Consider the following 14,247-nt stretch of genomic DNA (forward strand, 5'->3'; position numbering starts at 1 on the left):
CTTGACGATGCTAGGCCTATTCAATACTTTGTAGAGAGGTTCAAAATCACTCTGCGACAATCCTGTAGATCCCTACAGCCCACCCACTCATCAAATTGTTTGATAGATTACTGTCTATCTCTCAATGTCAAATACGGTGAAATAAAATGAGTGGTATTTTAGGCACAAACACATCAGAGTGGGAACATAAGTCGGAGAAGGGAGAGGGGGAATAGCCAAAGCAAAAACCAATTTCTTCTTTTCATTAACATCCCTGGTATCTATCCTAAAACCTAATCTCCATCCATTTGTAATACCATACAGTACACAACGCCTAACAGGGTTACATTTGGAAAATCAAATAGAGCCTAGGAAATTATATTGTATGGCATTCACTATGGACATATTTCATAGACTGTAGGACTATTTGTAGCCTGGCTTGATCTATTTAGATAAACATTCTGACATGTTTATTGTGGTGTGAGGAGCTATAGGCTAGGCCCCTGCAACCACAATGTATGGGGTTGGAATACGTACTAAATGTGACATATTTTAAAATAGAAATGTAATTGAATTACATTGAATTGATATCAAATATAGCTAGCTGACTGTGGCCAAGTTGGCCTGCATAGCCTAAGCTACAGCATCCTCCTTAAACAAATCAGACAAGGCATTTTGCATAAAGAGGTAAAACTAGTTAATGTATTATTTTATACTACTACCGCTCCTGGTCCAGTGAACAGACCGACCAGGATCAGAGCTACCTGTCAAAGTGAACAAACACTTGTTTCCGTGTGCGTTTCCGCGGTCCGCCCATTATAATAACATAAGGAACAAGGAAACGACAACACCTGCTGCCTTTACGCATCTTACACTCACGTCCTCGAACTACTAGTAAGTATAGCATCCTACTGCTAATTATACTATCCGAATATGTTTGTAAGTAAGGAGTTTTATCTCGATATTATTTCAATAAACAGCGTAACGTCAGATTGCTTGGTACGTAATGTAGATTGAATAGCTCTGTTCTTTGTGAAAATACTTTGTTTTTTTTCTCTTCTCTGAAATACTTCCTGCCCAAAAGTGCAAATAGCCTACTTTTGATGAATCAAGACCCGAATCGTATGTGTAGTCTACTTGACGGATGCACAATAAATGTGGATTGAATCCAGGAAGACAACACAAGTTGTTTAATCAGTGATTTAAAACTGTCAAACATGACAACCAATGTAGCTTACATTTGTGTAAGATAAATAGCATGTCCTAAGTCATACCCTATTCCTAACAGTGCACTACTTTTGGCCAGAACTCTATGGGGGCTGTTCAAAACTAGTGCACTATAACGGGAAAAGGGTGCCGTTTGTTTGTCCGTTGTGGGTAAAACTGTAAAATAAGATGTACGGTCAGGTCCAGAATTATTGGCACCCTTGATAAAGATGAGCAACAAAAAATAATAATAACGTATCAAATAAATAATACAGATATGGAGCCAGTGTCAGATATAGCTAGCGTCAGATATAGCTAGCGTCAGATATAGCTAGTGTCAGATATACGGAGCTAGTGTCAGATATAGCTAGTGTCAGATAAAGCTAGTGTCAGATACAGCTAGTGTCAGATAAAGCTAGCGTCAGATAAAGCTAGCGTCAGATAAAGCTAGCGTCAGATAAAGCTAGTGTCAGATATAGCTAGTGTCAGATATAGCTAGTGTCGGATATACGGAGCTAGTGTCAGATATACGGAGCTAGTGTCAGATATACGGAGCTAGTGTCAGATATACGGAGCTAGTGTCAGATATAGCTACTGTCAGATATACGGAGCTAGTGTCAGATATAGCTAGTGTCATATATACAGAGCTAGTGTCAGATATAGCTAGTGTCAGATTTAGCCAGTGTCAGATATAGCTAGTGTCAGATATAGCTAGTGTCAGATATAGCTAGTGTCAGATATAGCTAGTGTCAGATTACGGAGCTAGTGTCAGATTACGGAGCTAGTGTCAGATATAGCTAGTGTCAGATATAGCTAGTGTCAGATAATGCTAGTGTCAGATATACGGAGCTAGTGTCAGATATAGCTAGTGTCAGATATAGCTAGTGTCAGATATACGGAGCAAGTGTCATATATACGGAGCTAGTGTCAGATGAAGCTAGTGTCAGATATAGCTGGTGTCAGATAAGCTAGTGTCAGATATAGCCAGTGTCAGATATAGCCAGTGTCAGATATAGCTAGTGTCAGATATACGGAGCTAGTGTCAGAAATACGGAGCTAGTGTCAGAAATACGGAGCTAGTGTCAGATATACGGAGCTAGTGTCAGATATACGGAGCTAGTGTCAGATATACGGAGCTAGTGTCAGATATACGGAGCTAGTGTCAGATATACGGAGCTAGTGTCAGATATAGCTAGTGTCAGATATAGCTAGTGTCAGATATGGCCAGTGTCAGATATAGCTAGTGTCAGATATAGCTAGTGTCAAATATAGCTGGTTTCAGATAAAGCTAGTGTCAGATAAAGCTAGTGTCAGATATAGCTAGTGTCAGATATACGGAGCTAGTATCAGATAAAGCTAGTGTCAGATATAGCTGGTGTCAGATATAGCTAGTGTCAGATAAAGCTAGTGTCAGATATAGCTGGTGTCAGATAAAGCTAGTGTCAGATAAAGCTAGTGTCAGATATAGCTAGTGTCAGATATACGGAGCTAGTGTCAGATGTAGCTAGTGTCAGATATAGCTAGTGTCAGATATAGCTACTGTCAGATATACGGAGCTAGTGTCAGATATAGCTATTGTCAGATATACGGAGCTAGTGTCAGATTTAGCTAGTGTCAGATATAGCTAGTGTCAGATAAACGGAGCTAGTGTCAGATATAGCTACTGTCAGATATAGCCAGTGTCAGATATAGCCAGTGTCAGATATAGCCAGTGTCAGATATAGCCAGTGTCAGATATAGCCAGTGTCAGATATAGCCAGTGTCAGATATAGCCAGTGTCAGATATAGCCAGTGTCAGATATAGCTAGCGTCAGATATAGCCAGCGTCAGATATAGCCAGCGTCAGATATAGCCAGCGTCAGATATAGCCAGCGTCAGATATAGCCAGCGTCAGATATACAGAGCTAGTGTCAGATATACAGAGCTAGTGTCAGATATAGCCAGCGTCAGATATAGCCAGCGTCAGATATAGCTAGCGTCAGATATAGCTAGCGTCAGATATAGCTAGCGTCAGATATAGCTAGCGTCAGATATAGCTAGTGTCAGATATAGCTAGTGTCGGATATAGCCAGCGTCGGATATAGCCAGCGTCGGATATAGCCAGCGTCAGATATAGCTAGCGTCAGATATAGCTAGCGTCAGATATAGCTAGCGTCAGATATAGCCAGCGTCAGATATAGCCAGTGTCAGATAAAGCTAGTGTCCGATCCCTACCGACATGTTCTCCAATCTCTTAAAACATTATTATCCTTGCAAGGTGAGGTATTGAAAACAGGGCTGCCAATACATTTAACCCCTATCTTTTTCAGATATATTTAAAAATATATTTTTATAACCCCCCCTCCCAAAAAAAAAAATGTCCATACAATATAGTTCAGTATTTTTTATTTATTTTATACAGTATATTTTATTTATTTTATACAGTATTTTTTTCTTTATATTATACTGTATTTTTTTGCTCATCTTTATCAAAGGTGCTAATAATTGTGGACTGTTATGTTATTTTGTTCAGGTCATACACAGAACATCACCATGTCTGAGGATAAAACAGTCACATTGAAGCCTGTGGATCTGGTAGAACCAGAATCATGCTTCTCATCCTCTCACCTGGACCCCACTCATACCTCCTATCACCCCCAAGCCCTGGACAGTGGACACCCAGGGACAGAGGAGAAAGGCCCTGTTGGCTTTACACCTGATGCTGAGGCTCAAGGGAATCGATGGACCTCAACACTGGACCAGTTTAAACTGAAGCGGTTCTTCGTCTTGAGGGTAGGCGTTTATAATGACTTGAACACGGGCAGCATTATAGAACAAACCGGGAAGCCTATCTGTACACAGTGCCGTGTTGTTACATGCAAATCATCCTTACAGTAATTATATCTAGAGTAGATACTGAATCAGAACGGTTCCAAATTAGTATTGTCCTTTAAAAATAATTTTAGTTAAAACAATATTATGTTTTAGTAAATTCAATTAATCCAATTTATGTGGAACATGTCCATGGTTCCACTGCACAGATTCATGAAATGTAACTTGTCTCGAGACAATGTGAACAGATTTAGCGTTCCCCTTCAACCCGGCTACGTGTGTCCACACCTACAGTAAATATACCAGTGTTTCATTAGCTGCCAGGCCAGCCAGACACTCCTAAACTAATCACATTCATCTGAGCTGTTATAAAACGTACGTGTCCCAAATAGCATCACTATTAGTGCACTACTTTAGACCAGTGCTCTATAGGTCCTGGTCAAAAGTAGAGCACTATATTTATTTTATTTTTAATTTATTTCACCTTTATTTAAACCAGGTAGGCAAGTTTAGAACAAGTTCTCATTTACAATTGAAACCTGGCCAAGATAAAGCAAAGCAGTTCGACAACATACAACAACGCAGAGTTACACATGGAGTAAAACAAACATACAGTCAATAATACAGTAGAAAAATAAGTCTATATACAATGTGAGCAAATTATGTGAGATAAGGGAGGTAAAGGCAAAAAAGGCCATGGTGGCAAAGTAAATAAAGTATAGCAAGTAAAACACTGGAATGGTAGATTTGTAGTGGAAGAAAGTGCAAAATGAAGCGAGGGCCAGCCAACGAGAGCATACAGGTCGCAGTGGTGGGTAGTATAAGGGGCTTTGGTGACAAAACAGATGGCACTGTGATAGACTACATCCAGTTTGCTGAGTAGAGTGTTGGAAGCTATTTTATAGATGACATCGCCGAAGTCGAGAATCGGTAGGATAGTCAGTTTTACGAGGATATGTTTGGCAGCATGAGTGAAGGATGCTTTGTTGCGAAATAGGAAGCCGATTCTAGATTTAATTTTGGATTGGAGATGCTTAATGTGAGTCTGGAAGGAGAGTTTACAGTCTAACCAGACACCTAGGTATTTGTAGTTGTCCACATATTCTAAGTCAGAACTATATATAGGGAATAGGGTGCTATTGGGGATTTTGGCATGAACACTAATAATCTCAGATCTTTATTTATTTATTTATTTGACCTTTTATTTAACTGGGCAAATCAGTTGAGAACAAATTCTTATTTACAATGACAGCCTACCCCGGCCAAACCCTAACCCGGACGACGCTGGGCCAATTGTGCGCCGCCCTATGGGACTCCCAATCACGGCCGGTTGTGATACAGCTTGGAATCGAACCAGAGTTTGTAGTGACGCCTCTAGCACTGAGATGTAGTGCCTTGGACCGCTGTGCCATTCTGGAGCCCACGTGGAAACATTGTGTGTGTGTCTGTGGGGGCCAAGTGTTATCACCTGCTGAGGCCAGGTCTGGACAGGACTAAATCAAATAAAATAAAATGCTATTTGTCACATGCGCTGAATACAACAGATGTAGTAGACATTACAGTGAAATGCTGAATACAACAGGTGTAGTAGACCTCACAGTGAAATGCAGAATACAACAGGTGTAGACCTCACAGTGAAATGCTGAATACAACAGGTGTAGTAGACCTCACAGTGAAATGCTGAATACATCAGGTGTAGTAGACCTCACAGTGAAATGCTGAATACAACAGGTGTAGTAGACCTCACAGTGAAATGCTGAATACAACAGCCGTAGTAGACCTCACAGTGAAATGCTGAATACAACAGGTGTAGTAGACCTCACAGTGAAATGCTGAATACAACAGGTGTAGTAGACCTCACAGTGAAATGCTGAATACAACAGGTGTAGTAGACCTTACAGTGAAATGCTGAATACAACAGGTGTAGTAGACCTCACAGTGAAATGCTGAATACAACAGGTGTAGTAGACCTCACAGTGAAATGCTGAATACAACAGGTGTAGTAGACCTCTCAGTGAAACGCTGAATACAACAGGTGTAGTAGACCTTACAGTGAAATGCTGAATACAACAGGTGTAGTAGACCTTACAGTGAAATGCTGAATACAACAGGTGTAGTAGACCTTACAGTGAAATGCTGAATACAACAGGTGTAGTAGACCTCACAGTGAAATGCTGAATACAACAGGTGTAGTAGACCTCACAGTGAAACGCTGAATACAACAGGTGTAGTAGACCTCACAGTGAAATGCTGAATACAACAGGTGTAGTAGACCTCACAGTGAAATGCTGAATACAACAGCTGTAGACTTTACAGTAAAATGCTGACTTACAAGCCCCTTAACCAGCAATGCAGTTTTAAGAAAAAATAAGTGATGAGTAAAAAATAACAGTAACAAATAATTAAAAAGCAGCAGTAAAATAACAAGGTGGAGGCTATATACAGGGTATTACGGTACAGAGTCAATGTAGAGGCTATATACAGGGTGTTACGGTACAGAGTCAATGTGGAGGCTATATACAGGGGGTACCGGTACACAGTCAATGTGGAGGCTATATACAGGGGGTACCGGTACACAGTCAATGTGGAGGCTATATACAGGGGGTACCGGTACACAGTCAATGTGGAGGCTATATACAGGGGGGTACCGGTACAGAGTCAATGTGGAGGCTATATACAGGGGGTACCAGTACAGAGTCAATGTGGAGGCTATATACAGGGTGTTACGGTACAGAGTCAATGTGGAGGCTATATACAGGGTGTTACGGTACAGAGTCAATGTAGAGGCTATATACAGGGTGTTACGGTACAGAGTCAATGTGGAGGCTATATACAGGGGGTACCGGTACAGAGTCAATATGGAGGCTGTATACAGGGTGTTACGGTACAGAGTCAATGTGGAGGCTATATACAGGGGGTACCGGTACAGAGTCAATGTAGAGGCTATATACAGGGTATTACGGTACAGAGTCAATGTAGAGGCTATATACAGGGGGTACCGGTACAGAGTCAATGTGGAGGCTATATACAGGGGGTACCGGTACAGAGTCAATGTGGAGGCTATATACAGGGTGTTACGGTACAGAGTCAATGTGGAGACTATATACAGGGGGTACCGGTACAGAGTCAATGTGGAGGCTATATACAGGATATTACGGTACAGAGTCAATTTGGAGGCTATATACAGGGTGTTACGGTACAGAGTCAATTTGGAGGCTATATACAGGGTGTTACGGTACAGAGTCAATGTGCAGGGGCATTAATACTGCTGGACTGCTGAGAAAACAGCAAAACCTTTTGTTTTTATTACGAGACATTGAAACCGTTTGTACTTCTACATCTAATAATTGTCCCATTTACGGTGAAATAATCTTTAACCATGCGTTTTTTTGTTTGTTTTCTGTTTAGCCAGGGACCATGGACCAAGCCCTAGAAGATATCAAGGCTCTGGTCAATCAGGATGAGGATGGCGATGTCCATGGTGTCTGGCTGATGACTGAGTGAGTATCTATCCGTATCATATCATATCTCTCTCACCTACTACGTCCGGGTCTTCCATAGCCATTCTAGACCTGCTGGATGAGCAGAAGAAATCATGTGACAGGAAGTTGCAAAACAACATGTATTTTTTTTGTTAGAACCAGTTGTAATGATGTCCAGAAATATTGCCTGTTGCGTTCCCATATAGTACCTGGTCGTTCTCAGCTGATATATAGTACCTGGTCGTTCTCAGCTGATATATAGTACCTGGTCGTTCTCAGCTGATATATAGTACCTGGTCGTTCTCAGCTGATATATAGTACCTGGTCGTTATCAGCTGGTATATAGTACCTGGTTGTTATCAGCTGGTATATAGTACCTGGTCGTTCTCAGCTGGTATATAGTACCTGGTCGTTCTCAGCTGATATATAGTACCTGGTCGTTCTCAGCTGATATATAGTACCTGATCGTTCTCAGCTGGTATATAGTACCTGGTCGTTCTCAGCTGATATATAGTACCTGGTCGTTCTCAGCTGATATATAGTACCTGGTCGTTCTCAGCTGATATATAGTACCTGGTCGTTCTCAGCTGGTATATAGTACCTGGTCGTTCTCAGCTGGTATATAGTACCTGGTCGTTCTCAGCTGGTATATAGTACCTGGTCGTTCTCAGCTGATATATAGTACCTGGTTGTTCTCAGCATTATAGTACCTGGTCGTTCTCAGCTGATATATAGTACCTACCCGTTCTCAGCTGATATATATAGTACCTGGTCGTTCTCAGCTGATATATAGTACCTGGTCGTTCTCAGCTGATATATAGTACCTGGTCGTTCTCAGCTGATATATAGTACCTGGTCGTTCTCAGCATTATAGTACCTGGTCGTTATCAGCTGATATATAGTACCTGGCCGTTCTCAGCTGATATATAGTACCTGGTCGTTCTCAGCATTATAGTACCTGGTCGTTATCAGCTGATATATAGTATCTGGTCGTTCTCAGCATTATAGTACCTGGTTGTTCTCAGCTGATATATAGTACCTGGTTGTTCTCAGCTGATATATAGTACCTGGTTGTTCTCAGCTGATATATAGTACCTGGTTGTTCTCAGCTGATATATAGTACCTGGTTGTTCTCAGCTGATATATAGTACCTGGTCGTTATCAGCTGATATATAGTACCTGGTTGTTATCAGCATTATAGTACCTGGTCGTTCTCAGCATTATAGTACCTGGCCGTTCTCAGCTGATATATAGTACCTGGTCGTTCTCAGCATTATAGTACCTGGTCGTTCTCAGCTGATATATAGTACCTGGTTGTTCTCAGCTGATATATAGTACCTACCCGTTCTCAGCTGATATATATAGTACCTGGTCGTTCTCAGCTGATATATAGTACCTGGTCGTTCTCAGCTGATATATAGTACCTGGTCGTTCTCAGCTGATATATAGTACCTGGTCGTTCTCAGCATTATAGTACCTGGTCGTTATCAGCTGATATATAGTACCTGGCCGTTCTCAGCTGATATATAGTACCTGGTCATTCTCAGCATTATAGTACCTGGTCGTTATCAGCTGATATATAGTATCTGGTCGTTCTCAGCATTATAGTACCTGGTTGTTCTCAGCTGATATATAGTACCTGGTTGTTCTCAGCTGATATATAGTACCTGGTTGTTCTCAGCTGATATATAGTACCTGGTTGTTCTCAGCTGATATATAGTACCTGGTCGTTATCAGCTGATATATAGTACCTGGTCGTTCTCAGCTGATATATAGTACCTGTTTGTTCTCAGCTGATATATAGTACCTGGTCGTTCTCAGCTTATATATAGTACCTGGTGGTTCTCAGCTGATATATAGTACCTGGTCGTTCTCAGCTGATGTATAGTACCTGGTTGTTCTCAGCTGATATATAGTACCTGGTCGTTATCAGCTGATATATAGTACCTGGCCGTTCTCAGCTGATATATAGTACCTGGTCATTCTCAGCATTATAGTACCTGGTCGTTATCAGCTGATATATAGTATCTGGTCGTTCTCAGCATTATAGTACCTGGTTGTTCTCAGCTGATATATAGTACCTGGTTGTTCTCAGCTGATATATAGTACCTGGTTGTTCTCAGCTGATATATAGTACCTGGTCGTTATCAGCTGGTATATAGTACCTGGTCGTTCTCAGCTGGTATATAGTACCTGGTTGTTCTCAGCTGATATATAGTACCTGGTTGTTCTCAGCTGATATATAGTACCTGGTTGTTCTCAGCTGATATATAGTACCTGGTTGTTCTCAGCTGATATATAGTACCTGGTCGTTCTCAGCTGGTATATAGTACCTGGTCGTTCTCAGCTGATATATAGTACCTGGTTGTTCTCAGCATTATAGTACCTGGTCGTTCTCAGCTGATATATAGTACCTGGTTGTTCTCAGCTGATATATAGTACCTACCCGTTCTCAGCTGATATATATAGTACCTGGTCGTTCTCAGCTGATATATAGTACCTGGTCGTTCTCAGCTGATATATAGTACCTGGTCGTTCTCAGCTGATATATAGTACCTGGTCGTTCTCAGCATTATAGTACCTGGTCGTTATCAGCTGATATATAGTACCTGGCCGTTCTCAGCTGATATATAGTACCTGGTCATTCTCAGCATTATAGTACCTGGTCGTTATCAGCTGATATATAGTATCTGGTCGTTCTCAGCATTATAGTACCTGGTTGTTCTCAGCTGATATATAGTACCTGGTTGTTCTCAGCTGATATATATAGTACCTGGTTGTTCTCAGCTGATATATATAGTACCTGGTTGTTCTCAGCTGATATATAGTACCTGGTTGTTCTCAGCTGATATATAGTACCTGGTCGTTATCAGCTGATATATAGTACCTGGTCGTTCTCAGCTGATATATAGTACCTGTTTGTTCTCAGCTGATATATAGTACCTGGTCGTTCTCAGCTGATATATAGTACCTGGTGGTTCTCAGCTGATATATAGTACCTGGTCGTTCTCAGCTGATGTATAGTACCTGGTTGTTCTCAGCTGATATATAGTACCTGGTCGTTATCAGCTGATATATAGTACCTGGCCGTTCTCAGCTGATATATAGTACCTGGTCATTCTCAGCATTATAGTACCTGGTCGTTATCAGCTGATATATAGTATCTGGTCGTTCTCAGCATTATAGTACCTGGTTGTTCTCAGCTGATATATAGTACCTGGTTGTTCTCAGCTGATATATAGTACCTGGTTGTTCTCAGCTGATATATAGTACCTGGTCGTTCTCAGCTGATATATAGTACCTGGTCGTTATCAGCTGATATATAGTACCTGGTCGTTCTCAGCTGATATATAGTACCTGGTTGTTCTCAGCTGATATATAGTACCTGGTCGTTCTCAGCTGATATATAGTACCTGGTGGTTCTCAGCTGATATATAGTACCTGGTCGTTCTCAGCTGATGTATAGTACCTGGTTGTTCTCAGCTGATATATAGTACCTGGTCGTTATCAGCTGATATATAGTACCTGGTCGTTCTCAGCTGATATATAGTACCTAGTTGTTCTCAGGGGATATATATAGTACCTGGTTTTTCTCAGCTGATATATTGTACCTGGTCGTTCTCAGCTGATATATAGTACCTGGTTGTTCTCAGCTGGTATATAGTACCTGGTTGTTCTCAGCTGGTATATAGTACCTGGTTGATATCAGCTGATATATATAGTACCTGGTCGTTCTCAGCTGATATATATAGTACCTGGTTGTTCTCAGCTGATATATATAGTACCTGGTTGTTCTCAGCTGATATATATAGTACCTGGTTGTTCTCAGCTGGTGTATATAGTACCTGGTCGTTTTCAGCTGATGTATATAGTACCTGGTCGTTCTCAGCTGATATATAGTACCTGGTCGTTATCAGCTGATATATAGTACCTGGTTGTTCTCAGCTGGTATATAGTACCTGGTTGTTCTCAGCTGGTATATAGTACCTGGTTGTTCTCAGCTGATATATAGTACCTGGTTGTTCTCAGCTGATATATAGTACCTGGTCGTTCTCAGCTGATATATAGTACCTTGTTGTTCTCAGGTGATATATAGTACCTGGTTGTTCTTAGCTGATATATAGTACCTGGTCGTTCTCAGCTGATATATAGTACCTGGTCGTTCTCAGCTGATATATAGTACCTGGTCGTTCTCAGCTGATATATAGTACCTGGTCGTTCTCAGCTGATATATAGTACCTGGTCGTTCTCAGCTGATATATAGTACCTGGTCGTTCTCAGCTGATATATAGTACCTGGTCGTTCTCAGCTGATATATTGTACCTGGTCGTTCTCAGCTGATATATAGTGCCTGGTCGTTCTCAGCTGATATATAGTACCTGGTCGTTCTCAGCTGATATATAGTACCTGGTTGTTCTCAGCTGATATATAGTACCTGGTTGTTCTCAGCTGATATATAGTACCTGGTTGTTCTCAGCTGATATATAAAACTGGTTGTTCTCAGCTGATATATAGTACCTGGTCGTTCTCACCTGGTTTAACCTCTTACATCTAGACGTTCCGCTAGCGGAACACCTGCTCCAATATCCAATGATAGGCATGGCGCGAATTACAAATTCCTCAAAAATACAAAAACTTCAATTTTTCAAACATATGACTATTTCACAGCATTTTAAAGACAAGACTCTCCTTTAACTAACCACACTGTCCGATTTCAAAAAGGCTTTACAACGAAAGCAAAACATTAGATTATGTCAGCAGAGTACCAAGCCAGAAATAATCAGACACCCATTTTTCAAGCTAGCATATAATGTCACAAAAACCAAAACCACAGCTAAATGCAGCACTAACCTTTGATGATCTTCATCAGATGACACTCCTAGGACATTATGTTATACAATACATGCATGTTTTGTTCAATCAAGTACATATTTATATCAAAAACCAGCTTTTCACATTAGCATGTGACGTTCAGAACTAGCATTCCCACCGAACACTTCCGGTGAATTTACTAAATTACTCACGATAAACGTTCACAAAAAACATAACAATTATTTAAAGAATAGGTACAGAACTCCTTTATGCAATCGCGGTGTCCGATTTTAAAATAGCTTTTCGGTGAAAGCACATTTTGCAATATTCTGAGTAGATAGCTCGCCATCACGGGCTAGCTAATTTGACACCCACCAAGTTTGGTACTCACCAAACTCAGATTTACTATAAGAAAAATTGGATTACCTTTGCTGTTCTTCGTCAGAATGCACTCCCAGGACTTCTACTTCAATAACAAATGTTGGTTTGGTTCCAAATAATCTGTAGTTATATCCAAATAGCGGCGTTTTGTTTGTGCGTTCAAGACACTATCCGAAGGGTAACGAAGGGTGACGCGCGGACGCGTATCGTGACAAAAAAATTCAAAATATTCCATTACCGTACTTCGAAGCATGTCAAACGCTGTTTAAAATCAATTTTTATGCGATTTTTCTCATAAAATAGCGATAATATTCCGACCGGGAAACCCTGTTTTCGTTCAAAGACTCAAAGTTGAAAATGGAGTCGTCTCGTGCACGCGTGCGCCCGTCTCATTGTTCTCAGATCGACCACTTACCAAATGCGCTACTGTTTTTCAGCCAGAGACTGCAAAGTCATCATTCAACGTTCTGGCGCCTTCTGAGAGCCTATGGGAACCTTAGAAAATGTCACGTTACAGCAGAGATCCTTTGTTTTGTATAGAGATGACAAAGAAGGCCAAGAAATGGTCAGACAGGGTACTTCCTGTACAGAATCTTCTCAGGTTTTGGCCTGCCATTTGAGTTCTGTTATACTCACAGACACCATTCAAACAGTTTTAGAAACTTTGGAGTGTTTTCTATCCAAAGCTACTAATTATATGCATATTCTAGTTTCTGGGCAGGAGTAATAACCAGATTAAATCGGTACGTTTTTTATCCGGCCGTGAAAATACTGGCCCCTATCCATAACAAGCTAAAGTGTACCATTATCTAGCTAGCTAAAGTTAGCTGTCTGGCTCGCTAGCTAACGTGACGTGTAATGTCGTAATATTATTTGTGTGTCAGAAAACCATTTGCATTGCTAGTTATATCCTAATGTTAGCTAGATAACATTGAACCTAGTTGGTTAGCTTTAGCTAACTGAAGATTCCTGCATGTTAGTATGAATTGGGATTCATTTATGGTTCCTTGTTTAGCTAGCTAGCTAAATGTCTAGACAAAAGACTCCACTATGCAAGTAACCATTTCACTGTACTGTTTACACCTTCTGTATCCGAACTGACTTGTTGGAAAGGTGGCATCCTATGACGGTGCCACGTTGAAAGTCACCGAGCTCCTCGGACACCGTCGGCCGCAACCGGGAGACCCATGGGGCGGCGCACAATTGGCCCAGCGTTGTCTGGGGTAGGGGACGGTTTGGCCGGCAGGGATGTCCTTGTCCCATCGCGCACTAGCAACTCCTGTGGCGGGCCGGGAGCAGTGCACGCTGACACGGTCGCCATGTGTACGGTGTTTCCTCTGACACATTGGTACGGCTGGCTTCCGGGTTAAGAGGTCATTGTGTCAAGAAGCATGTGTGCTTGGTTTGGGTTGTGTTTCGGAGGACGCACGGCTCTCGACCTTCGCCTCTCCCGAGTCCGTACGGGAGTTGCAGCGACGAGACAAGACTGTAACTACCAATTGGATACCACAAAAAAAAGAAAGTCACTGAGCTCTTCATTAGACCATTCTCCTGCCAATGTTTGTCTATGGAAATT

General features: G+C 41.3%; 1 protein-coding gene across 1 annotated transcript in view; it reads left to right on the forward strand.

Annotated features, from left to right (window-relative positions):
• The first annotated feature begins 727 nt into the window (after positions 1-727).
• tprg1 (tumor protein p63 regulated 1) overlaps positions 728-14,247 on the forward strand; it is a 64,744-nt gene continuing 51,224 nt past the window's right edge. The window contains exons 1-3 of the mRNA XM_045697478.2: positions 728-873; positions 3,698-3,957; positions 7,405-7,496. Coding sequence (XP_045553434.2) covers positions 3,718-3,957; positions 7,405-7,496 — 332 coding nt within the window. The 5' untranslated portion in view covers positions 728-873; positions 3,698-3,717. The remainder of the gene's footprint in view (positions 874-3,697; positions 3,958-7,404; positions 7,497-14,247) is intronic.

Source organism: Salmo salar, chromosome 16 (genome assembly GCF_965601325.2).
Source record: "Salmo salar chromosome 16, fSalSal1, whole genome shotgun sequence".
Taxonomy (NCBI): domain Eukaryota; kingdom Metazoa; phylum Chordata; class Actinopteri; order Salmoniformes; family Salmonidae; genus Salmo; species Salmo salar.